This window comes from Ornithorhynchus anatinus, chromosome 1, assembly GCF_004115215.2.
Source record: "Ornithorhynchus anatinus isolate Pmale09 chromosome 1, mOrnAna1.pri.v4, whole genome shotgun sequence".
In the NCBI taxonomy this organism is placed as follows: domain Eukaryota; kingdom Metazoa; phylum Chordata; class Mammalia; order Monotremata; family Ornithorhynchidae; genus Ornithorhynchus; species Ornithorhynchus anatinus.
Genome location: NC_041728.1, coordinates 115,086,964 through 115,114,923, shown reverse-complemented (window position 1 = coordinate 115,114,923; position 27,960 = coordinate 115,086,964). Strand labels below are relative to the sequence as shown.

General features: G+C 41.9%; 1 protein-coding gene across 3 annotated transcripts in view; it reads right to left on the bottom strand.

Annotated features, from left to right (window-relative positions):
- The window catches only part of LEKR1 (leucine, glutamate and lysine rich 1), a 207,905-nt gene that overhangs the window by 5,604 nt on the left and 174,341 nt on the right, over nt 1-27,960 (bottom strand). For 2 of the 3 annotated variants that reach the window (XM_029067557.1, XM_039912760.1), the window contains 3 exons: nt 25,394-25,481; nt 9,250-9,414; nt 5,604-5,903 (listed from right to left, as the gene is read on the bottom strand). In XM_029067557.1, the coding sequence (XP_028923390.1) occupies nt 5,604-5,903; nt 9,250-9,414; nt 25,394-25,481 (553 nt within the window). Of the gene's footprint in view, nt 1-1,338; nt 1,652-5,603; nt 5,904-9,249; nt 9,415-25,393; nt 25,482-27,960 lie in introns of those variants that run through there. The other variant, XM_029067580.1, reaches the window with a different exon arrangement.

Sequence of the window (27,960 nt, the reverse complement as noted above, 5' to 3'; positions counted from 1 at the left end):
TTGTATTCTCCTAAGCACTTAGTACACTCCCTCCACACACCCGCCACACCATCCCGTGTGCACTGCATTTTATTAAGTGCTTGGGAGAGTAAAATGGACTAATAAAGTTTAGACACATGATCTCTGCCCACAAGGAGCTTACACTGTAGTGCGGCAAATACTTGTACTGTACTACAAGTTTGTTGTGCTTTTGCAACTTATGTTTAGAAACATATTGGGTAAATCCTGCCTTTAACATGTAGTGGTGGCTGATATTGCATAGGTAGTCTGTACCCATAGCAAGGACTCAATAAATACCACTGACTGGCATGTGTTTTACTGCTGTGGTGATGGAGTATCAAAATGCTTAAGAGGTACAGACCCAACTGCATAGGTGATGTTATAATAAGGATGGTATTTGTTAAGCGCTTACTTTGTGCCAAGCACTGTTCTAAGCTCTGATAGAAATGAGGGTCAATAGGGTGGGGAAATGAGAAGTTAAAGAAGTTCTTCTTGGAGACAATATGATTCTAGGAAGGCTTTGAGGATGGGGAGAGTGGTAGTCTGTCAGATATTAAGAGGTAGGGAGTTCCAGGCCTGAGGGAGAAAATGACCAAGAGGTACTTAGCGAGAAAAATGAGATCAAGGCACAGAGAGGCATTAGGTGAGTGGAATGCTCAGGCTGGGTTGGAGTGAGGCTAAGTAGGAGGAGGAGAGATGATTTAGTGCCTTAAAACCAATGGTAAGGAGTTTGTGTTTGATGTGGAGATGGATTAGCAACTACTAGAGGTTTTTGAGGCAGGAGGAAACATGTGCTGGACTTTTTTTTTTAAAAAAAAAAGAAACATGATCCAGGCAGCAAAGTGAAATATGGACTGGAGTGGGGAGAGACTGGAGACTGGGAGGTCAGTGGGAAGTGGGATTCTGTAGTCAAGGTGGGATACAAGAAGTGCTTGGACCAGCATGGTAGCAGTTTGGATGGATAGGAAGGAACAAATTCTAGAGACACTGTGAAGGTAGAACTGACTGGATTTGGCGACTCACTGAATAAGTCGGTTGAATGAGAGAGGTGAGTTGAGGAAATGCCAGCGTTACAGGCTTGTGAGATGAGAAAGACGGTGATGTTACCTACATTAATGGGAAAATCAGGGGAATGAGATGGTTTGAGTGGGAAGAAAAGGTGTTGTGTTTTGGGCATGTTAAATTACTCTTACTAAGGTGAAGGCAAGAATGAAAAACTCTGTGATTTTGTAGATCAAAGTGATTGCTGATTGAACTGAAATGGTTGGTCCTCAACAGAGAAGAAACCAAATTCAATTATTTGACTAAAATTAAAATTCAAAACTCATAAGAGAGAAATAGGCTCATGAAAAAACACAAACTTAAACCTGGCCTCTGAAAAACTATCGAAGGCAACTAACCACCACCAAAGTTGACAAATAAAAGGCTGAGGGAACATATAACTCATTGCTTTAGTAGCTGAGATGGGGCATTTCTGCCAACACTTTGCAGATTTGAACTCTGTGGTGGGGACAGGCTGTCCTTGGTGGAAGGCCCACTGCTCTGGAACTCATTCTTCTTCAAGGTTCAACAGAGTCCACTTTTATTAGCGTTCAGAGCAATGGATTAGGTCTATCTCCTTTATTTCTTAGTGCCAGGATGGTCCTGTGAACTAAAAACAGGACTGAAAGTTAGGAACTTTGAGTTCTATTCTTGACTTTGCTACTACTGCCCACTATGAACCTTAGACAAATCCCTTAATCCGTGTCCACATTTGTCTATTTATACAATGGAGATCACAACCTGGTTCTGCCTTACGAGGTTAGAAGGGTGTAATTCGCTCAGCCTTTGACTGATGGAGAATCAAAATGTTTATATATAGCTGTCCTTTGTACTCAGAGACATCACTGATGAAATTCACTGGGTGGGGGCAGGGGGGGAGGTAAAAATAAAAAAATCCAATATAGGAACACAGTTTCAACCACACTGTGCTCACACACACAAAGCAGTCAACCAATCAATGGTTTTTATTGAGATCTTATTGCGTGTAGTACTAAAAAAAAATGATCAATGGTATTTATTGACACTCCCTCCACACACCCGCCACCCTGTCCCGTGTGCACTGCGCTTTATTAAGTGCTTGGGAGATAAAATGGAGTAATAAAGTTTAGAGACATGATCTCTGTCCGCAAGAGGCTCACACTGTAGTGCGGCAAATACCATCCCTTGCCAAGCTCTCAAGTTTGTTGTACTTTGCAACTTATGTTTAGAAACATACTGGGTAAATCCTGCCTTTAACATGTAGTGGTGGCTGATATTGCATAGGGGACCTGACCAACTCAGTGAGAAAAAAATTGCTGTCCCACAGGATTATAAATGTTTTCAGTGTCAACACAATTTACTGAGCATTGTCCCAGGTGCTTGGAAATAAAATAAAAAACATAAAATAAAAAGTCACAACTCCCAGAGAGTTTACAATCTAGCTAATGAACTTCATTAGGATTTTCCCCACTGCTCCAATTAAAAGATGACCTCCATGACCTACGCAGAATCACATGGCATGCAGTGACGAAAATAGGTCCCTTATCTTATCACTGCCTTTCCACAAGAATCCTCCTAGTGGCAGGAGGACCTAAGCACCAATATCGAAAGCTCAAGGCTTGCGTGGAACTCAGCTTTCTTTCAAAGCCCAGATGCTGGGGAAGGGAAAGAGGTGGAGCAAAGAAGCCCTTAGCACACTAGGAGGGCAGAGAAATAGACGGGCCTTTCGAAGGAGGCCAAAGACTTCACTCGGTTCCTTTTACAGTGATTCACCAAGGCACTGTGTCCCTCTACCAGGCTAAGAATAGTCTTTGTTGTTTTCTAACTGCAAAGTCACGCAAGCAAACGTTCTTGTTCTGAGCAGGGAGGCAGCAAGACTTTGGCATAGTTTGGTTATCACTTTGAAACTATAACAAGGCAAGTAACAGTAAATGATTTTGCTTGGATAACAAGGAAGTGCCTGAATAAACAAAAAGTGCTGACTACACCGGCTATCGGCTTACATAATGCACTTCAGAGAGTACCCAAAACCCCCCAAATCAAATGATATCTCATCTTAATTGACATTCAAATCCAAAGCTAAGCACAATAGCAGATTCTATAAACCTCTAGGAATGCATAATTCGAAAACATAGATTTGCATTATGATGGAAACAATAGCATTCACATACGGGAGTTTCCAAGGGTCATTAGCTGGTGCAATTTCTACCCTCCTTTTGAAAAGAGGACCATTCTGGTCTCATTCCAACAGGGGAGATCAGTATAATGGATGATGAATGTCAAAATTCGTAATTTAGAGGTGTTTTCCAGCTAAGGTTCTTCATGATATTAAAATAGGGTCCATCTCCACCCCATACACAAATGAGCTTTTGTGTGGTGTTATTTTGAGATAGCTGGGTTACCTTGCTGATTTCCCACCTCAACCCAACATGTTCACTTCACTTCTCTAACATCAATCTACTTATTGTACTTCAGTCTTGTCCATCTCACCGCCAATACCTCACCCACAGCCTGTCTCCAGCCTGGAACTCCCTCCCCCTTCATATCCAACAGATGAACTCTCTTCCCACCTTCAAAGCCTTATTAACATTCCAAGCGCTTAGTACAGTGCTCTGCATATAGTAAGCGCTCAATAAATGCTATTGAATGAATGAACATTAAATTTCCTCCAAGAGGACGTCCCTGCCTAAGCCCTCATTTTCCCTACACCCTCTCCCTTTTGCATCACCCTTGAATTTGGGATTTGTACCCTTTATTCACCCCGCTCTCAGCCCCAAAGCACTTATATACAATTCCATATTTTATTTTAATGTCTGTCTCTCCCCTCTACACTCTAAGCTCCTTTTGGGCACGGAACGTGTTTACCAACTGCTATGTTGTACACTCCCAAGTGTTCTGCACACAGAAAGCGTGCAATAAATGACTGATTGAGTGATGATGGGAAAAAGACAGGTGGTTTTGCAGAGCCACTTTATTACTCTGCAAGGTCTAATTTCTATTTATTTATATTTAAAGGCACCTTTCCTATTGAGGTGTCTAAAGCTGGCCCCGCCTACTCCAAAGTATGTAAACCCAGCCCCACTCCCTCTTCTTCCATCCCCAGTTCTGACAACATTCCTGTCTTCACAAAGTCTTCTAAAAACATGCGAAAGATATTTCCCAAAGGAGTCCAAGCACCCTAGGAGTATATCAGACTGTAGCCTGCCTGGTGAGAGTGACAGTTTTGGGGGGACATACCACTAGCTTGCCATTAATGCACTGGAAGAAGTCATTTTCTAATCAGAGTCTTGGCATCACATCTAGTACTTGAGAAATTCACTTCCTTGTAAGAGAAAAGGACTCATGTGCCCATCTTTATATGCAATTGCTTGTCCTGCCTGTAATTTATTTTACTGTCACCCCTGCTTAGACTGTAAACTTAGGAGGACAGGAATAGTGTCAACGAGTTGTACTGCACTCCACATTGTATTCTCCCAAGCGTTTAGTATAGCCTGCTCATAAAAAAACATTGAACAATTGACTGATCAAAGAGATTACCAATGAGACTGCTTAAGATAATGATCTTTTCCAGAGACTCAAATGGAATCCAATAGTTTAAAAGAGCTGATGCACCTCTCAAAGGTAGGTGATTGTTTCCTTAGTCACAACTTGGATCTCTCAGATGGTTATAAACCATTATTCAGCTTGACAGTTTATCCATACTTTATAAAAATCACAGTCCTCCTCCTACCCCACCCTTATTTTTAATTGAGTCTCCTATAGGTTTTTCTGGGACATTTCCTGAAGAGGAAGGGTTTATGATCAGGAAAAAGTAGGAGTTTTATAATGACCAAGACTTCATCTACATTAGTTTGTGGATATTTTCCCTCAAGAATCTGAAACCAAGACTAGAGTGCTATCATTGCCTTGTGAATCCCTCAGTACACTGCATATGCTTTTATAAGGTTGTTCTCCAGCATCCCTTATTTCATATTGTTTAATTTTTCCAAGAATACATTTGTTTAATATTTATTAATATCTACCTTCCGCTCTAGATTGTAAGCCCACAGTGCTCAGGGAACATAAATAACAGTTGTATTGTACTCTCTCAAGAGCTTACTACAGTGCTCTGCACATAGTAAGCAGTCAATACCATTGACTGATTGCATATATGATTACAACAATCATATAATACTATATAATAATTGGGTTCTAACTTTTGATTCATTAAGAACCTGGAATGTCTTCAAGATTGTAAACAATGAACAACTGCTCTAAGTCTTTAAAAGAGATTGTCCATTACTTTGCTCTTACTGATCATTTGAATATTCCAATCTGTCTCTACCATAGCTACTTACTACTAAACACATCACTAATATAACTTTCTCTTTCCTCCACACTTTGTAATGTTCACCATACCAGCTGCCTGGAGTTAAACTATTCCTTGTTTACTTGCCACTAATATTTGAACTTTTTTCCCTGTCCAGGTTTGACTGCTATCACTGATTCATATTCAGTAGAGTTGCAGCATGAATTGTTCTTTGATGATAACATATAGATCTACCATTAATTCAAAGTAAACTTTTCTTGAATTTGATCCTTACCTCTTCCTCAGCCTGATTAATCTTTTTCTTTAGCTGCATTTGCTCCTGAGCAACTCTTTCCAGTTCATCTGTCTTTTGTTTTATTTCCCTCTTCAAATCCTGGCGAAGTGATTCACTGCTGTCAATTTCCTTCTTGAGGCGCGACTCAAACTCTGTAATGACTCTTTTGAGGCTCTGGATTTCTTTTTCTTTAGCTTCACCTTTCTCCACAAGTTTGACTTGAGAGTCCTGGAGCTTTTTTTCTAGAATGGTTACTTCCCGCTTTAGGTCATTGGTGGCGTTTGATATTAAACTGGAAATCTGAAAGATAAATCTTAGACTTTACTTGTTTGGATGCAAGACTTTCTAGATAATAACAGATTGCTCGATCACATCCCCTAATATGGCCCTAAGCAGTCACCAGGGTATAGAGGCAGAATGGACATTTTTGGAAAACAATATTCTATTCTCCCTTCCCAAAATGCTGACCACTTATCTCTCGGAGCCTAGCTTTGGCAGTACCGATAAAGGAGTCATGGCTAGACCTCAATGGGGCCCTGCTTCAGCACACTCAGCCCTTATGATGGGATGAGAGGACAGTCTGCTGGCAGGACCAGAGGCATGGAGAGGACTCCCTGCCTCTAATATCATTACAGAAAAGTCTAAAATCACCTGGAAAAGGAGGCAAAGGAGAGAAGGAAAAGGATGAAAGCATTCATCAACACATACCCTATTTTTCTCCACTGCAGACAACTTTAAAAACATGCCAGATTTTTAAAACTAATACTGTTCAACAGGAAAAATTAAGTCAGACAACAACTTCTACTTAAAATCTCCAGAGGACTACTGTATGCATTATTATTATTATTTTAGAAATCAGGTCATCCTAGATTGTGTTTTCGACACCAATTCCTTTAGAATCCTGTTTGATGGCGGAAATCATTCACCTTTGTTAGCAAAGGAGGCTTCAGGAGAAAGGGAAGAAATGGATTCAAAGTCAAGGAATAGATAAGAGGAAAAGGGTCAGGGGAAAATGTAGAGAGCAAAGGCCAAGAAGGGCATGGAAAAGAAGACACAAAACCAAAGAGTCATAACTCAGAAGGTGGGGAGGGCACTTGGCGACTGAAGTCGACTTCATTCATTCATTCATTCATTCAATAGTATTTATTGAGCGCTTACTATGTGCAGAGCACTGTACTAAGCGCTTGGGATGAACAAGTCGGCAACAGATAGAGACAGTCCCTGCCATTTGACGGGCTTACGGTCTAATCGGGGGAGATGGACAGACAAGAACAATGGCACTAAACAGAGTCAAGGGGAAGAACATCTCGTAAAAACAATGGCAACTAAATAGAATCGAGGCGATGTACAATTCATTAACAAAATAAATAGGGTAACGAAAATATATACAGTTGAGCGGACAAGTACAGTGCTGTGGGGATGGGAAGGGAGAGGTGGAGGAGCAGAGGGAAAAGGGGAAAATGAGGCTTAAGCTGCGGAGAGGTAAAGGGGGGATGGCAGAGGGAGTAGAGGGGGAAGAGGAGCTCAGTCTGGGAACGCCTCTTGGAGGAGGTGATTTTTAAGTAAGGTTTTGAAGAGGGAAAGAGAATCAGTTTGGCGGAGGTGAGGAGGGAGGGCGTTCCGGGGCCGCGGGAGGACGTGACCCAGGGGTCGACGGCGGGATAGGCGAGACCGAGGGACGGTGAGGAGGTGGGCGGCAGAGGAGCGGAGCGTGCGGGGTGGGCGGTAGAAAGAGAGAAGGGAGGAGAGGTAGGAAGGGGCGAGGTGATGGAGAGCCTTGAAGCCTAGAGTGAGGAGTTTTTGTTTGGAGCGGAGGTCGATAGGCAACCACTGGAGTTGTTTAAGAAGGGGAGTGACATGCCCAGATCGTTTCTGCAGGAAGATGAGCTGGGCAGCGGAGTGAAGAATAGACCGGAGCGGGGCGAGAGAGGAGGAAGGGAGGTCAGAGAGAAGGCTGACACAGTAGTCTAGCCGGGATATAACGAGAGCCCGTAATAGTAAGGTAGCCGTTTGGGTGGAGAGGAAAGGGCGGATCTTGGCGATATTGTAGAGGTGAAACCGGCAGGTCTTGGTAACGGATAGGATGTGTGGGGTGAACGAGAGGGACGAGTCAAGGATGACACCGAGATTGCGGGCCTGCGGGACGGGAAGGATGGTCGTGCCATCCACGGTGATAGAGAAGTCTGGGAGCGGACCGGGTTTGGGAGGGAAGATGAGGAGCTCAGTCTTGCTCATGTTGAGTTTTAGGTGGCGGGCCGACATCCAGGTGGAGACGTCCCGGAGGCGGGAGGAGATGCGAGCCTGAAGGGAGGGGGAGAGGACGGGGCGGAGATGTAGATCTGCGTGTCATCTGCGTAGAGATGGTAGTCAAAGCCGTGAGAGCGGATGAGTTCACCGAGGGAGTGAGTGTAAATGGAGAACAGAAGAGGGCCGAGAACTGACCCTTGAGGAACTCCAACAGTTAAAGGATGGGAGGGGGAGGAGGCTCCAGCGTAGGAGACCGAGAATGATCGGCCAGAGAGGTAAGAGGAGACTTCAGAAAGCAAGCAAGAGGGGCAGTGACCTCAGGGTACAGCATCAGAGCGGGTGGAGGTATGGACGGCAGCGGGGTGGCCCTTCAATTCAAGCAAGGATTCTCTAGTCAAAACTTCAGACGCATATCGATTTTTGTGATTCGACGATTAGAGCGTGAGAATTGTTAGTGGGTTGCGTTGGTCCTTTGCTTTTACACTTATGTTCTTGACATAGGTCTTGAGCAGACTCTTGTACTTCAGCAAAATGTTCCGGGTCATCTCGCGGTGTGGGACACAGTGAGTGCTCAATAAATACCACTGACTGATCGACACCATGTGCCCAGCGAAAGACATGCAATATCATGTGTTTTGGGGAGGCCACCCTAGGAAGGGGGCAGCACATTTTTCCTGCTGCAAGGCGACAAGATGGCCAAAGTTGCCTGTAGCCGAGGTGTCCCAATAAATGTTACCTTGTCAGATATCTGAGTTATTGTTACATTCTAATGACAGGCAACATAGGAAACCTGATTTGATTTTTAACCTATCAACTTTGGACACAAAATGATTACAGGAATATATACAATTATTCTTATGAATACCTGTATATATTTATTATTCTATTTATTTTATTAATGATGTGAATATGTCTATAATACTACTCATTTGTTCTGATGCTATTGATGCCTGTCTACTTGTTTGGTTCTGTTGTCTGTCTCCCCCTTTCTAGACTTTGAGCCTACTGTTGGGTAAGGATTGTCTCTATTTGTTGCCGAATTGTACTTTCTAAGTGCTTAATACAGTGCTCTGCATACAGTAAGGGCTCAATAAATAAGACTGAATGAATGAACGAATTATCGGAGATCAAAGAATTACATTAATTTCTTAAAGCAGAGAGAAAAATGCACACACATTTCAGGGTCAGGGTAGAACTGAATTCATCTGTAATAGCTAATGCTACTAAACTTCCTCCATTTTGAATGATCAAAACTTTGTCTAAGGGGAATGGTATGTTTGATTTCCTGCCCTTACACTTTATGCCTATTACGCCATTGCAAGGGAGCAACTGATTTTTAGCAGATTTTGCCTCAAAAGTATTCTGAAGATTCCTCCGCCATGTTTCATTTGTTACAAACCTTCTTTTGTAGTTCTTCCTGCTCCCTCTGATATTTCATGATTAATTCTTGATGCTTTTGCTTTTCAATATTCAGTTCCAATTCGGCTTCTTCCTTCAGTTGCAGGATCTTCTCTTCGAATTCAGCCGAATGCTGGGCTCGATCTTTAATAAGTTCAAATTCAATCTGCAAATCATAATTAAACATGACATATGCCAATCCACACAGCCATTATCACATGAAAGATAGTCAGTTTCCATACAATTGAAAAAAATAAAAATTAACTTGGCCACTGGGGTCAGATGAGTTCGGTATGGGTTTTTCTTACCAGATTTTCAACTTTGGGAGCCTACCTGACTACAGAAGCTGTGTGAACTAATGGCAAGAGCACGGACTCAGGAGTCAGCAGTCACTTGTCTGCTGTGTGATGTTGGGTAAGTCACTTAACTTCTCTTTGCCTGTTATCTCAACTATAAAATGGGTAAGACTTTGAGCCCCATTTGGGACGGGGACTATGTCTAACTTGATTATCTTGTATCTATCCCAGTGCTTCGAACAGTGTTTGGCACAAAATGCTTAACAAATGCCACAATTATCATAATTATTATTATTACAGCTGCAAGGAATTGGGGGCTATGACACCTTAGGGAGCAAAGTGCTTAGTATAGTGCTCTGCACATAGTAAGCGCTCAATAAATACTATTGAATGAATCTCCAGATATAAATAGAAGTAACGGCCTTCCCGAGTCCCACTCTGCACTTTCAGGCCCAACCACTTCAAGAACCACAACAGGAAAAATCAAATTTCTTGCTTTGGACCTTTCCAAAAGGTTGAGTATCCACTGGCGATTCAGTGGATGGAGCCTCCTCTATCCAAAAGGTTGCCTACTTGCTAGTGGGCAAACGGGAGAAGTGAAGGTAGCCGGAACTCAAATATCTGGCGTGTGAGGAACCGAAAGGAAGCAATGGCGAGTTGGGGCTGGGGGACGGGAGTTGGAACGAATGGTTTGAAGACAGACAGAAGCACTGCTAAACAATCAGGCAACAGTGAACTGGTGGGAAATCATTGCAGCACAGAGCACACCCCGGTAGGCCAAGGCTGGGCAGGAGAGGTTAGTCTCCTTGAGCAGAGGTTTCGTGAAGATGGGGATACCAAGAGTCAGGCTCGCAGAACAGATACGGGCCCTAGCACTGCAGTCTGTCTAGTCTTTAAATGCAAGCAATGCGGCGGATGGGCCGGTCAGACATGTCACCCTCAATCTCCTGCATGGTTAGGATCCCACTGTTTATTGCTATATTGTACTCTGCCAAGTACTTAGTCCAATGTTCAGCACACGTTAAGCGCTCAATAAATACGACTGAGTGAACACCACCGGCAGCTTCAACTTTGAAAACAAAGGAGGGGGGCCATGTGGCCGAGTGGTCTACTAGAAAAAGGAAAGGGGCAGAAAAGGTTCAAGGAGGATCGGCATACAGTACTGGAGCTGTAGTTTCGTGAGATCAAAGAAGGAGAGGAATTCAGAAGTTTCAAGGATTCTGCCAGGAAGACAAAGTTTAATGAAAGCCTCCTCAAGTATGTTTGAAGCTGGAAACAAAACTTGGAACTCTGAATGTTTCTGACACCACCGTTGGCAGCGAGCAATTGACATTCACATTAAAGAGGTCAGGGTAGAAGCAGAAGCTGAGAAGCAGCTGAAGGCAAAGACTCCACCCTCAACTGTTCACCTGAAGAGTAAGCATGGGAGAGGTCGGCCATTTCTTTTTTTAAATGGTAAAGTAGTAAACACTTACTAAGTACCAGGCAGTAAACTAAGTGCTGGGATAGATACAAGCTAATCAGGTTGGACAAAGTCCATGTCCCACTTGGGGCTCACAGTCTTAATCCCCATTTTACAGATGAGGTAACTGAGGCAAAGAGAAGTTAACTGACTTGCCCAAGGTCACACAGCAGACAAGCGGCAGAGCCGGGATTAGAGCCCACGTCCTCTGACTCCCATGCCCGTGTTCTTTCCCCTAGGCCAGGCTGCTTTTCATTTGACTTTCACTTACAGTGAAAGTGAATTTCATAGTCTCATGAAAATTGTACTGTTAAAGTTTGTTCTGAGCCAAGACGCAAGCTTGGAACTTTTTTTTTTTTTTTACCTGCAGAAATTGCTATCACTCAATTTTAAATCACCCCGAAGTCAATATCCCTGCTCTGTTTTAAAGGAATTACAAAACACAGTTTGTTTTGGGCCCACAAACATTTCTGATGGTAGTTGGTTTTGTACATTTTGTAAAGTCATTGCCGAAAATCGTCAAGATTGGAAGAGTTAATGACAGTGGAGTCAACTTACTGAAAGAGGAAAGTGGCTCACTGGTCTTCTGATCCAGTTCCAAAATGGAATCTAAAAACTGGCCAGTGGCAACTCATTCTCTGCCCCTGGCAGGAGGAGCAATGGTTGAAATGAACATCCTTCAGATGAGACCCGCTCCGCAGATGATGTCCGATCACTAATGGCAGAGTGGGGAATTATGATCTTTAATAAATCTCTGGAGATTGACTATTTAAGGTTTCAGAAGTTTGATTATTTTGAAGTTAGAAGTGAAGACCAGAATCAAGAATGTGTTTGGGACACTAGAGGAGGTTTTGTTCGTTTTTTTTAAATTCATAGCTGACCTCAAAATAGTCCCAACCCTCTGTTCCCTGACTGAATTTCTCCAGTGATTTCCCTGGAACTAGATTTTACTTCCTGCATTTCCTTCCAAGGGAGTTCATGCTCTTCTACCTTCTTAATGCTGCTCCTCTAAGGATGGATCCTTGTATTATACTGTTGGGTTAATGAGTGGGCAGAGCCAGAAGGTCAGAGAAAGGAGTCACGAACATGAGGACCCTTAGGGGATTGATGAGCGCTATATTGGAGAGGGATCCATGAAACTAACCAATCAATCAGTGGTATTTATTGAGTTCTTGCTATGTGCACAGCACTGTACTAAACATTTGGAAGAGTACAATATAACAGAGTGGGGAAATACATTCCCTGTCCATAACGAGCAGTCTAGAGGATTATATTTATAATATAAATAAATGATGGATATGTACATAAATGTTGTGGTGCTGAGGAAGGGGTGAAGAATGGTAACAAATCTTAGTATTCAATCAAGCAGTGTGGTCTAGTGGAGTCAAAGACCTAGGTTCTAATCCCAGCTCTACCACATGCCACTGCGGGGCAGGGATTGTCTCTAACCATTGCCGAATTGTACATTCCAAGTGCTTAGAACAGTGCTCTGCACACAGTAAGCGCTCAATAAATACGATTGAATGAATGAATGAATGAATGAATGCCTGCTGTAGCAGCTTAGGCAAGTCACGACTTCTCTGTGTCTGTTTCTTCATCTGTACAATGGGGACTCAATACCTCATCTCCCTTCTAGACTGTAGGCCCTTGTGGGACAGAAACTGTATGTGACCTGATTATCTTATATCTACCCCAGCGCTTAGCACAGTGCTTGGCACAGGGTAGGTGCTTAATGGCTTGGGAGTCAGAGATGATGGGTTCTAATCCCAGCTTCGCCACTTGTCAGCTGTGCAACTTTGGACAAGTCACTTAACTTCCCTCTGCCTCAGTTCCCTCTTCTGCAAAATGGGAATTAAGACTGTGAGCCCCACGTGGGACAACCTGATTACCTTGTATTCCACCCCCCCCCGCCCCAGCCCAAGCGCTTAGAACAGTGCTTGGCACGAAGTAAGTGCTTAACAAATACCATATATCACAATTATTATTAGTGGAAGGAGCACAGGAGGAGTCAGAAGATGGGGGTTCTAATCCCAGCTCTGCTATTGACCTGCAGTTTGACCTCGTGCACTTTGCATAACCTCTCTGGGCTTCTGCTTTCTCATCTGTAAAATGGGGATAAGCGGCCCTCTCATCCCTCATTAAGACAGTTCCTTTCTTAATGTTTCACGCTTGATGCAATTCTCACCAGCATAATAGCAAAATAGTCTTTTTTTCTCCCCAAGGACAAATAAAACTAAAGGTGTCCAAGAGTATTTTATCTAAATTACCATTATTATTGTTAAGCACTTACCATGTGCCAAGCATTGTACTAAACACTGCAGTAGATATGAGATAATCAGAAGGGACACGGTCCCTGTCCCATACGGGCTCACAGTCTATGTAGGAGTGAGGAGGATTCAACCACCATTTTACAGAGAAGGAAACTGAGGCAAAAGGAAATTAAATGATTTGCCCAAGGTCATACAGTAGACAACTGGCAGCAGAGCTAGGATTAGAACCCAGGTCCTCAGACTCCCGGGCCCGAGCTCATTTCACTAGGCCCCACTGTGTAATTATCCTGCTCTTCCCAAGTGGCGAACTGCAACAAAAAAGGATTGATAAAGAGGTCAAAGCAAAACCGAAAAGAGAAAATAGGGTCTTGCTGGTTCATGTAGTAGCTCTGGGCAATGAATCCTGATGTTTGTCATCAAATACTTTTATACAAATTCATTTCAATTTAAATGTGAGATTTCAGTATTGCTGGGATTATGAAAAAAAATATTATGCTTTTATAATAGTATCGTCGATAACATTTCGAGCTTGTAAAATTCTTTGATTTGGTAATTTTAAAGGATTTTTTTTTTTAGTTCATTAAGGGTGAATGAAAATGTCCAAGGAAGGATTCAAATCTTTAGTTTTGGGTTTCTTCAAAGGTCACCTTCTCCTTTTGCGTTGTCTGAAATCTGAATGTAGTCAGCTAGGAGATAGATTACCCATTTATGTTCTTTTTTCTTGTCCTTGCTCTTCTAACGCCAACTTACTTACTGTACTTCTATCTCATCTATCTCAGCGCTGACTTCTGACCCTTAGCCTGTCTCTGGTCTGGAATACCCTCCCTCTTCTTAAACAACAGATGATCACTTGCCCCACTTTCAAAACCTTATGGAAGGCACATATCCTCCAAAACACCTTCCCCAACTGAGCCCTCAATTCCTCACCTCCCACTCCCTTCTGCGTTGCCCCAAACTTGCATTTGCACCCTCCATTCACCCGTCCCCCTCAGCCCCACAGTACATACGTACATAAATGTGATTTGTTTGTTCATATTAATGTCTGTCTCCCCTTCTGGACTGTAAAATCACTGTGGGCCGAGAATGTGTCTACCAACTCTGCTCCACTGTATTTTCCCAGGCGTTTAGTACAGTGCTCTGCACACAGTAAGTGCTCAATAAATATGATTGATTGATTGTTCTACACTGCTTCTATCAGGAGATACAATATTTATTATTGTCTGCTCTATAGAATCTGAAATAAGTTTTATTTTTTTTCTGGAGGTAGTTTTAAATTTTTAAAATATCTTTTGAAACACAGACTTCTAGACTTCTAAAACCTGGAATCCATAAGTAGAACTTTAGAAAACTCTCTCATGATATTTCCGAAAAACCCAAAAGGGCCTTTTACTTAGGATTAATTTGGTTTTTGAACCTACCACACCTAATTAATGAACTAGTCTGGGGTGATTCTGCACGCAAACTTTCATTCATTCATTAAATTGTATTTATTGGATTGTGCAGAGCACTGTAGTGATTAGAAAGTACAATATAGCGAATAAAGAGAGACAATCCCTGCCCACAATGGTGGGAAGAGGTGGGGAGACAGACAACAATATAAGTAAACAGGCATCAAGATAAATAGAATTATAGATATGACTTCTTTAATTACACGGGATGAAATGAAAGTAACATTACATCCTAGGAAACTACTTTAAAAACCCAACAGGTATTTGAATTTGTTTTTTTCACATCAAAGACATAGGTTAAATAAACATAGCAAACATTCTTGACAATGAAGAATTTAACCATTGTTTTTCAAAGATGCTATTCTTGTTGCATAGCAACTGTGTACAGTTTATTTAGAAAATAATTAATCACAGATACAAATTGCCATTCACCCTTTGGATGTTAAAAGCATTTACATTTCTGAAGTTTGTTCTCATACAGGATTAAAATTTTCTAAAGGAACATTTTATGCCTACACAAAGGCACAGTGACCCAAGAAACAGATGACAATGTCATATTAGCGATTCCTTCATCTGATGAGAGCATTTTAGAGCACTTTCGATGGATGGCAGAGCAGAGGTATAATTGTCATCCAACAGTCTTATTGTTCTGGGGCTTGGCTTGTGATGCCAAGTTGAATTATGAAAGTTTATTATAAGAATAATTATTTCATAGCAAAACAACGTTCGATTCAAATAATGGAATTTTAACATTTAGCTAAGTTCCAACCTAAGATAATTCAAGTAAGGAAAAAGTACTAAGATTTTTTTTTTCTTTATGAAATGTTGATGTGCTTATTATCTGGGACCATCTGAATATTCACTGAAAAATCTTTATAGTGCTGTCAGATGAGAACTTGTTCAACCACAGCAGGTATGAAAGAGGGACCGTCCTTTAAAAGCATGAAACTATAAATATACATAAACTATAAAACTTGAGACGGTAATATACTCGTAGGGAAACCATGACCATTATTGTAAACAAGTCTTTTTTTCATTCCTTACCCAAACTCCCATTACTTAGACCAAATGCCCCATGTGGGTCAGGGAACCTGATTATCTTATTTCAATGGCAGTGAGGTGATTTCCCCCTGTGTAGTCTTTCCTAGCACTCAGAACAGTGCTTGGCACATAGTAAGTGCTTTGCTTATTCCTACTATTACCTTATTAGCGTCTTCTCAAGAAAGACCATATCTGTCTTCACTGGAGGGATTTTCATACAGTGATGCTCGAATTCATAAATTGTTTTGTTTTGCTGTCTTTCCCCCTCTTCTAGACTGTCAGCCCATTGTTGGGTAGGGCTTATCTCTATCTGCTGCCGAACTGTAATAATAATAATAATGTTGGTATTTGTTAAGCGCTTACTATGTTCTAAGCGCTGGGGTAGATACAGGGTAATCAGGTTGTCCCATGTGAGGCTCACAGTTAATCCCCATTTTCCAGATGAGGTAATTGAGGCACAGAGAAGTTAAGTGACTTGCCCACGATCATGCAGCTGGCAAGTGGCAGAGTCAGGATTCGAACCCATGACCTCGGATTCCCAAGCCCGACTGAGCCGCGCTGTACTTTCCAAGCACTCAGTACAGTGATCTGCACACAGTAAGCCCTCAATAAATACAACTGAATGAATGAATATCTACCCCGGCACTTAGTACGGTGCTTGGCACATTGTAAATGTTACCAAATACCACAATCATGAATATGAAAATCCTCCCCTGGCCTGGACTAAACAAGTAGCAGGTGATAAACAACCAACAGATCTTTTACACCAAAATAAGGAGGTGGAGGTCCATTTTTCATTTCAAATCCATTATTACAAAATTTTCATATCATTTTTTGCAGCCCTAGCTTTCTTTAGAAATAAAGTGTCAGTGCGTTCACTACTAATTATCGGTGCATTTTCTGTCCTGAAGATATAAAAGTTTTCCATGGGGAGAGGGATATTTCCTCATCACAGATGTGTATACCTTGCATTCTTTGGAGTGGATGTTACTTGGACATTTTGATGGACCGAGGAGTCTGACAGGATATCAGCATTCACAAAGGGACTATGATTTTGTTTCCCAATCACTTGCTCATTCTTATCTTACTCCAAGCAGCTGGTAAGATACCTTTATCTCTTATATCCCTTCACTGAATTTGGTGGGAGTCTAACTCAAATTGGGCATGGAGTTTCACTATTTCATTATGGATGAATAAGAGTAGGGGATTTGCCTTTTCAGCAAATGATTAACCCCTTAGATGGTAGCCCCAAAATAACTACATTATTTCAATCCAGGAGTCTATTTCCTTTGTCTATTTCCTATAAGATATGAAGACAAACAAAAAATCAGAGATTAGAGACTTTCTACTGATTTTTAAGCCTCTTGGAGATTACAAGTAAAATGTTCCTCCAGTTTGCAAGACTTAAAAAAATAAATAGGACAAAGATAGCCTCCAGGCAGAATGATTTAGTAATTAGAGGATGAGAACGGGAGGGGAAAGTCCTAAATTCTATTTGCTGACTCATTATAGGAAATTATTAAACCATTTGATTTCTAAGTCTTAAATTTTGCACCTGCTAAACAAACTACAAGAGTCTATGCCTAAAACCTTCCACATAGATACTCTGTGACAAATATATAGAACAATTACTTATTTAGATTTATATTTTTAATGAAACTGTGGCATGGAAAACTCAGGGGAAATTACAGCACTACAAATTCTCTCTGCAAAATATTAAAAATAAGATTGTTCGGTATATCTTTCAGTCTGCCAAATCTACTTTAAATGCATTAAAATATATTATAGCAGAGTAGTCAAAGTCAAATTTGCTGAGAGAATAAAATGCCTTCTGAAAAACACGCATGGGCTCGCTTGTGCCTGGAGCATACATGGGTAGTGATGGTGTAAGAAGGAGCCTAAGACCTTGGGCAAGTTAATTCACTTCTCTGTGCCTCAGTTACCTCATCTGTAAAATGGGGATTAAGACTGTGAGCCCCATGTGGGACATGAACTGTGTCCAACCTGACTAGCTCATATAATAACAACAATAACTATGGTATTTGTTAAGCGCTTACTGTACTAAGCACTAGGGTGGATATAAGCAAATTGGGTTGGACGCAGTAGTTTGTCCCTCTTGAAGCTCACACTCTTAATCCCCATTTTATAGATGGGGTAACTGAGGCCCAGAGAAGTGAAGTGACTTGCCTAAATTCACACAGCAGACAAGTGGCAGAGCTGGGATTAGATTTTATTCATTCAATAGTATTTATTGAGCGCTTACTATGTGCAGAGCACTGTACTAAGCGCTTGGAATGAACAAGTCGGCAACAGATAGAGACGGTCCCTGCCGTTTGACGGGCTTACAGTCTAATTTATGACCTTCTGACTCCCAGGCCCATGCTCTGTCCACTATGCCGTACCGCTTCATCTATCCTGGTGATTAGCATAGTGCCTGGCACATAGTAAGTGCTGAACAAATGCCATAGGAATGAGTGACAGAAGTTGACGACAAAACCAGTGTTTTGTTCTGAATACGAGTCAGCCCACTAAGACTTTTCCAGGGAAGAACACATTCCATCACCCAGTGATTTCCCTTTCTCAACTCTCCCAACTTCAAAGGTCCCCCTCTTAGCCCCGGCCCATCTCTTCCCACCACCCCAGATCATAGAACCCAATCTATTTCTGGACACCTCACCCACCCATCTACTCTCCTGCCCAAACAGAGATGTAGAGTGGAAAGGAAGGAGGGAAAAGGAGAGGACATCCTTACAGATACCATTAGGGGAGATGAACCCTGTGTTCAAATGTCCCCGTCTCCCCCAGGATCTTCTCTTTGCCTTGCTCTCTGCTGCTTTTCTCCTTAGATTGCTGCTGAGGCTGCCAAATATTCTCCCAAGTGCTTAGTACAGTGTTTTGCCCACAGTAAGCACTCAATGAATACGATTGAAGAAGGAATGAAAGTACAACAGGATCTAAAGTAGTCTGTTCCCTCCACTCAAGGCAACAATACTTCAGAGCACAGGACTCGGGGGCTACCATGTATTGAGGACAGAAGGGAGTTCAGTGGCAGAGGTAGGGGAAAGAAAGGTGGGAGGATGACGAGGATGATGTCTGTTGGTTGTTTTAAACCACATAAAAGCTACATAGAGCCAATGGGCTACATACTCGACACTAGACAAGCAGCATGGCCTAGTGGAGAGAACGGGGGCCTGGGAGTCAGAGGACCTGGGTTCTAATCCCAGCTCTACTTCATACCTGCTGTGTGAACTTGGACAAGTCACTTAAATTCTCTGTACCTCAGTTCCCTCATCCACAAAATGGGGAATCAATACCTGTTCTCCCTCCTTCTTAGACTGTGAGCTTCATGTGGGACCAGATTATCTTGTATCTACCACAGTGCTTAGTACCATGCTTGACATGTAAAAGCACTTAACAAATACCACTATTAATATTATTATTATTATAAACAGTAGTAGTAATAGTATTAGAGAGGTTGATGACATTCAAGAATACAAGGCATGGAGACACACGTGACATTATTTGAGTTATACTGGGTGCGCAGCATAACATAAGACTATCACAAGGGCAACTTTGCAGAGTATACCAAGTATAATACCTAGAACATATTTTTGGGAGGCCCTCTGACACCCGATCAACACCCGACACTGGCTCGAGAACCATTACTTTCCCCTCACAGCACCGTGTGACCACAGGCCTGGCTTCCATTTCCCTCTGTATCAAGCAGAAACTCCATCACCTCTCTTCTCCCTCCATTCAACCACTCTCGCCTCCCTCTGCACTCCAACTCACCCATTTCATTCCTCTTGTTCCTCTCTAACCCACTCACTGCAGCTGACCTCTTGTTCCCACTTGGTTTCCACCTGAAGTCCCTCCATCTACAACTCCCTCCCAGACGAGGGTGGAAGTGAGCCAGAAAGGGCCCAAACAGTGAGAGAATAAACACGGCTGAGCCCGTTTCAGTTTGAATGAGGGAGCAGAGGGTACAGGGACCGTTCCTGAGGGAGGAGTGGGGTGGCAGGCGGGCAGGAGGGAGGAAGCCGGCCCCGCTCTACTCTTTTCCTCTCTTTTGCCCAGCAGGACCCAGAGGGACCCAGCCGGCGGTATCCCATCATCCTCCCCAGGCTGTTCTTCCCCGCTCCCACCCCCTCGGCATGTATGTACATATCTGCAATTTTATTTATTTGTAGTCATGTCTGCCTCCCTTCCCCTTGGACTGTAAGCTCGTTGTGGGCAGGGGATGTCACTGTTCACTGTTATATCGTGCTTTTCCAAGTGCTTATTATTGCGCTCTGCACACAGTAAGCATTCAATAAATATGATTGAATGAATGAATGCGGAAGGAGCTGGGGCAGCTCTCACTGCTGCCCCTCCATCACAGGGCTTGTTAAATACCTTTCCTTGCTACCTTAACAGCCGTGGCTTCCTTCTCTAAATCCCAAGGCCCCTGGCCCCATCTCACAATGACCCTGTTTTTACTTTCACTCCTGCTGCCAAACCACAGATCTCTCCATCTTCTGAAATCTCATCTCCTCCAGGAGACCTCCCCTACTTCATTTTTCTTCTGTCTGGGTCACTTTCCTCCAATTTATGCTAACTCTGTGAATACCCGCCAAGCTGTCATTCCTTCATTCAATCATATTTATTGAGTGCTTAGTGTGCTCCCCCAAGCTGTCATTCCTTCATTCAATCATATTTATTGAGTGCTTAGTGTGTGCAGAGCACCGTACTAAGTGCATGGGAAAGTATAATACAACAATAAGCAGACACAGTCCCTGCCCACCGTGAGCTTACAGTCTAGAGGGGGAAAACAGACATCAATACAAATAAATAAATTACAGAAATGCATTAGTGTTGTGGGGTTGGGAGAGGGAAGAACAAAGAAAGTAAGTCAAGGTGACCTAGAAGGGAGTGAGAGAAGAGGACAGGGAGTGTCTAGTCTGGGAAGGCTTCTTGGAGATGTACCTTCAATAAGGGTTTGAAGGGGGGAGAGTAATTTTCTGTTGGATTTGAGGACCGAGGGCTTTCCAGGCCAGGGGCAGGATGTGGGCCAGGGGTCGGCGACCAGATAGGCTAGAGTGAGGCACAGTGAGAAGGTTAGCACTGGAGGAGTTAAGTGTGCAGGCTGGGTTGTAGAAAGAGAGTAGCAAAGTGAGGTAGGAGGGGCCAAGGTGGTGGACTGTTTTAAAGCCAGTGGTGGGGAGTTTTTGTTCAATACTGAGGTGAATGGGCAACAACTAGAATTTTTTGAGGGGTGAAGTGACACATCCTGAACATTTCTGTAAAAAAAATGATCTGGGCAGCAGAGTGAAGTATGAATTGGAGTGGGGAGAGACAGGAAACTGGGAAGTCAGCAAGGAGGCAGTAATCCAGGCAGGGTGGGATAAGTGATTGTATTAACATGGTAGCCGTTTGGATGGAGAGGAAAGTGACTATTTTAGGAATGTTGTGAAAGTGGAACCGACAGGATTTAGTGATGGATAGAACATGTGGGTTGAATGGGAGACAGGAGTCAAGGATAAAGCCAACGTTATGGGCTTGTGAGACAGGGAGGATGGTGGTCTCGGGATAGTCCTCTGCCCACAGGGAGACTCAATAAATACCACTGACTGATTGCAATTCAGCTGGATCCTCACATGGAGCCTATGGCTTGTGATTGCACTTCAAGAAATCTTACAGGGCTCAGAATCCAATAAAGACTATGCGGCACTCTTATTCCTCAGGAGCTGAGGGAGGCTAAGGCATTAAAGAGGGAGGGTAACAGTTGAAAGCAACACAGTCTAAAAGGAGAGGCACGGAGCCGGGTGTCGGGAGAGCAAAACCTCTGGTAATCCCCTGCCTGCCACCTTCCCAGAGTGACACCAAGGACCCCACGGCCGCTATGCCCCGTGCAGGTGGGGTTATGGGCATTGAAGCAGCAGAAGTGCAAAAAACTGACAGATTTTACGACTTTAGGAAGTTTTGCATGTAACTGCTCTCTTGATGACTTGGGTGGCAGCATCAGACTTGCTGGATCTCAAATTTCATCTTTTATCTTGTTTTGGACTTATATTATTTCAGGGCAAGGAATTGGTCTGTTAGATTGTACTCTCCCAAGCGCTAAGTACAGTGTTCTGCTCAAGGTAAGTGCTCAAAAATATGATTGATTAATTCTACTGCATCTGTTGCCAAACCCTTCCCCACCTTCTTCTTAAACTGTGAGATCCCTGAAGGGCCCGAGTCTGTGACTAACTCTCCCCTCAGTTTTTTTCCCAGTGCTTAGTACAGTGCTCTGCACCCAAGTAAGCACTTAATAAATGCTCTTACTATTACCAGTCCCAACTCTGTCACTTGTCTGCAGCGTGACCATCGGCAAGTCACTTGATGTATCTGTAAAATGGGGATAAAATGCCTATTCACCCAGTCTCTTTAGACTTTGAGCTCTATGTGGGACAGGAACTGCCTCGGATCTGATTCTACTATATCTACCTCAGCATTTAGCACAGTACTTATCACATAGCAAGTATTTAATTAAAAATTTAAGTGGTCTGGCTGAGAACATTACTGCTACAAGAAGACATGGTGGAGATATATGACTAAGGCGTTAGGAATTCCATTCAGAACAAAAGTAGGCGTAGACCAAGTTTCTTCCATCTTCTCAAAATCACCATAGGGATCACTCTATGATGATATCAGTCAATCATTTTTATTGAGCACTTAAGGTTGCAGATAACTGTACTAAGAGCTTAAGAGAGTACACTATAATAGAGTTGGTATACATGTTCCCTGCCCACAACGAGCTATGATATGTATATGATGTGCTGCTAACAATTCTAATCAAAAGCTCCAAGAAATATGACTCTGTTATTTATATTTTATATCATTTATTTATATTAATGTCTGTCTCCCACTCTAGACTGCAAGCTCGTTGTGGGCAGGGAATGTGTCTGTTTATTGTTATATTGTACTCTCCCCAGCATTTAGTATAGTGTTCTGCACATGGTTGGTGCTCAGTAAATACGATCGACTGACGATAAATACAACTGACTGACTCAAAGTATCAGTAGGATTCATATTTGTACATGAATAGCCCTCATCAACTTGAAGGTGTCTACCAACTCGGTTATTTGGTACTCTCCCTAGCGCTTAGTGCAGTGCTCTGCACACAGTAAGCACTCAAATATTTGAGTGCTTAGTTTGTGCAGAGCAATGTATTAAGCACTTGGGATAATAGACATGTTTTCTGCCCTCAACGAGCTCACAGTCAGTCAATCAATGATATTTGAGCATTTATTGTGTACACAGCCTGTACTAAGCTCTTGGGAAAAAACAACTGAGCTATTATACCTGATCCCTCTCCTCAACAATTTTACAATTTAGCAGGGGAGATAGACATTTAAATAAAGTCCGTGCAGGGGAAGCAACCGAGTATAAGGATACGATTGATTGATTGACTTTTTCAGTGGGAACATACACAGATCATTTAACCATGTGAGGAGTGTGATTAATAAGAATTTTACACACACACACAAACACACCTGGCTGGAGCTCTCAGTTGGTTCCAAGAATATAACGGTAAGTGAAAAAGGGATAAATGAGATATAATCCCATAGCAAATTGTGCAAAAAGTGAATTCATAAAATAAAGTACATAAATTCCCTTATACTCTGAGCCCCATCGGGGGCAGGGATTGTTTCTGATCTGTTTACATTTTACCTACCCCAGGGCTTAGCACAGCACACGGCACATAGTACATAATACAACAAATAATTTTTACTGGGTAACCAAGATCCAAAACACTTGGCTAAAACAATATATTTTCAAAGGGATAAGCAAATGGTCAAATAACACTGGAAATATATATCAATAAAAATTATTTCAAAGTAGAATATTTTTTCTTGTGTGCAGCAGCCATTCTTAATTTCAAAGTGTTATTTTTTTCACACCCTATTCAGCAAATTACCACTGTCATAATTCATTCAATAGTATTTCGTTCAGTAGTATTTATTGAGTGCTTACTATGCACAGAGCACTGTGCTAAGCACTTGGAATGTACAATTCGGCAACAGATAGAGACAATCCCTGCCCATTGACGGGCTCACAGTCTAAATGGGGGAGACAGACAAAAACAAGAGCAATAAATAGAATCAAGAGGATGTACACCTCATTAACAAAATATAGAGGGTAATAAAGATATATACAAATGAGCAAATGAGCACAGTGCTGAGAGGAGGGGAAGGGAGAGCGGGAGGAGCAGAGGGAAAGGGTGGAAAAGGGGCTTAGCTGAGGGGAGGTGAAGGAGGGGCAGAGAGGCAGCAGAGGGAGCAGAGGGAAAAGGGGAAGCTCAGTTTGGGGCTAAATTGATATAGTACTACCTACTGCAAAAATGGAACAAACTTTAACCTATCAGGTTGATCCAAGGACTTTAAAGGGAGGGAAAGAGAAATGATTAAGCCAAAGTAAAGTTGCAGCGGGATCTAGAAATGAGTGTGTTAATAATACTGGCATTAAAATTCAATAGTAAGAAAGAGCTCTAAAAGAGTATTAAAATGGAATGACTGTATGTTATTTATAATGTAGATAGTTTTAATGCATACTGCTAGTTCTTTCATTCATCCATTCAGTAACTTTTATTTAGAAGCAAGGTAGCTTAGTGGCCAAGCACTCAACTTGTTCGCCATCTCCTCTGCCTTTATATACATATCCTTATACTCAGTTGCTTCCCCTGCATGGAATTTATTTTCATGGCTATCTCCCCTGCTAAATTGTAAACTCGTTGAGGGGAGGGATCTGGTATAATCGCTCAGTTATTTTCTCCCAAGAGCTTAGAACAATGTTGTGTACACAATAAGTGCTCAGATATCATTGACTATAAGCTTGATGAGGGCAGAAAACATGTCTATCTCTACACAAACTAGATACTCAATAAATACGATTGATTGATTATCTAGTGATGTTTATGGATCTTGTTTGTAGAGTATAACGATGAATTCAATTACAAGTAAACGGAAAGGGGAAAATTGCTAGATCATATCAATCTATTTTCCCATATTAATCTATCATATTACCTTAGAAGGGGAGATTTTCTGGGTGTATGATTGTCAAAAAACTAATATCAATCAGTTCTTATTGTGCTAGGATGGTTGGTAGACATGTTTGGCACATAATAATCACTTAAAATTACCCAAATTTTACTTTAAAAAATAAACTGCAGCTCATTTTTCAGTGATTGTCTTGTTTTTCATGTTATTTTTTTTGTTCTCACATCTTCCCACAGTAGGAGAGATTTGTTGCAAATTGTATTGCTTAATTAACTGTCCATTTTACCAGTTTTAAATCTTATTTTCTCTACTTTAACAACACTTTCTACTGTTATGGCCATAACCATTTTAGCTGGAAAGATATTTAACTAAGACAAGTCCAAGCAACCTCCTAGCTTTTCAGTGATCCATCTCTGATCTTTAAGATGTCTTATTTATTCTACATTATGTAGAAGACACAAGTATTATAAATACACTTGGACTAGTGAAATTTAGGAAGAGATTAAAATTGTGCACAGAAGCAAAGCAATCTGGCCCTGGATTCATCCTTCTGGCAAATGAATATATTGAGAGAAAACAAATAAGCTGTGCTTACGAGAAGCGCTTACCTTCTCCCTACAGTCATAAATCATCTTCTGTGAGAACTTATCCCGTAGCTCTTCAATTCTGTTCTGATGAAAAACGAGCAGCATCTCCCTAAAAATCACAGATTCCATAAATAAATCAAAACACTTTAACTGGATAATAACATTGACAGAATTATCTAATGCTATAGCAATATTGATACATGCCTGCCAAGGGTCATTTAACAAACTTTTACAAATTTTGCTAACTCGGTTCAGAAGACATTTCAATGAGTCTTTTCTCAGATCACACTCAGACTTAAGATTTCAATATTCAGGCATTTGATATTTAATATTAACTTTAATATTAAGTTTAATATTTGAGTTGATATGGTTGAGAAGCAGTGTGGCCTATTGGCTAGAGCACGGACCTGGGAGTCAGAAGAATCTGGGTTCTAATTCTGACTCTGCCACTTGTCTGTTATATGACCATGGGCAAGTCACTTAACTTTTCTGTGCCTCAGCTGCCACATCTGTAAAATGGGGATTAGAACTGTGACCCCCATGTGAGATGTCCAATCTGCCTGCCTGGTATCTACGTCAGTGCTTAGAACAGTGCTTGGAAAATAGTAAGTGCTTAACAATTTATAAGTTTATTTATGTATGTTCATATGTAGATTGTCTGTCTCCCCCTCTAGACTGTGAACTCACTGTGGGCAGGGAATGTATCTGTTTGCTGTATTGTACTCTCCCAAGTGCTTCGCTCACAGTAAGTGCTCAATAAATATGATTGAATGAAAAGTACCATTATTATTCTCATACATGGTGTCATCCAAATATGACTCTACTTAATCATAATTTAAACTGTGGCTCAGAACACCACGATGCATTTCTACTTTCATCATTCTCTAACAGAAATAAAACAAATGGAAATGTGCAATCAACTGAAACTTCAGACATTGGATGCTTTATTGCTCAGTTTGTCTTTTCATGTACTGTGGTTCCTCTGGTTAGGTAGTTATCAGTAGGTCATTGATAAGTAGAATACGGATGAATAGCTTTTGTGAAAATGATTTGCCTTGAACACCTGGTGCTGTTATTTCTAGTTTCAAAAACAAGTCCATGTTATTGGTCATTTTGATTCAACTGAATGAAGAGTGGAAATTCATTTTCTGGGGTCACATAACAGTCGGGTTTACTAATGGTTCATCATAAATCAATCCTCCGACAAGCATCTCTCTCTAAAAAGAAGGCAGAGGGGTGGTCTCCCAAAACTTTTGCAAATGATTCTTTTATCTTGCCAAATATTTGGTTTAGTGACAGATAGTTTATTTTTCAGCTGGTCTTTCCTCTGTCTGCTGGGGATGCCTTTATGGCTGATAATTCTTGTTCAAGTGCCCAGACTCCCTCCACTTTGGGGCTTGGGAAACTGAGTTTCACAGCTCAAATCAGCATTTGTGTTGACAAGAACCAGGAAGGTAATTCAGAGTTCCTGGAGCAAGTGAGGGGCAAGTCTACACACTGAACCCCAATCTCATCTATCTTTGCACTGATCCCTTTGCCCAAGTGCTCCCTCTGTCCTGGGACTCCCTCCCCTTTCATAACCGACAGACCACCCCACTCTACCCAACTTAAAACCACACCTCCTCCAAGAGACCTTCCCCGACTAAGCCCTCTTTTCACCAACTCTCCCTTCTGCATCGCCTGTGCACCTGGAACTGTACTGTTTAATCGCTTGATATTCACCCTACCCTCATTCCCACAGCAGTATGTAAATATCCATAATTTATTAATTTATATTAATGTCTGTCTCCCCCTCTAAACTGTAAGCTTCTTGTGGACAGGGGAACGTGTCTACCAACTCTGTTGTTCTGTACTCTCCCTAGAGCTTCATACTGTTCTGCACACAATAAGTGCTCAATAAATAGCACTAATTGATTGGAGAGTGCCCTATATCCTCCCCTCCCCCATCCAGGAGAAATTCTCTCAACTCAGCCTTGGACCAACTTCCGCAAAATGGTGGGCATGACATCTTTATGTTCTGCTGCATGCCCCGCACAACATGTGTAATGCAACATAATTGTTCAGGAGTTGCCAGGCCCGGCAGTTACCACTCAATCACTCCACCACAGCAGCAAGGGAAGCAGCATGGTGTAGTGGGAGGCACCTAGGACTGGAAATCAGAGGAGCTGGGTTTTAATCCCGGCTCTGCCATTTGCCCGTGGTGTAACCTGGAGCAAGTCACTTCACTTCTCTTTGATTCGGTTTCCTCTTCTGAAAAATGGGATTCAATATCTATTCTCCCTCCCTTTTAGACTGTGAGCCCCATATGAGAGAAGAACTATGTCCACCCTGATGAATTTGCATCTACCTCAGGTCTTGGCACATAGTAAGCGCTTAACAAACGCCACCATTATTATTATATTACAATAATAATATTATATTACAATTATATATTATGTTTATACATTATATTAATATATTTATATTATTATGTTATATTACAATTATATTATATTACAATAATAATATAATGATAATGGTGGCGTTTGTTAAGCGCTTCCTATGTGCCAAGCACTGTTCTAAGCGCTGGGGAGGATAAAAAGTGACCA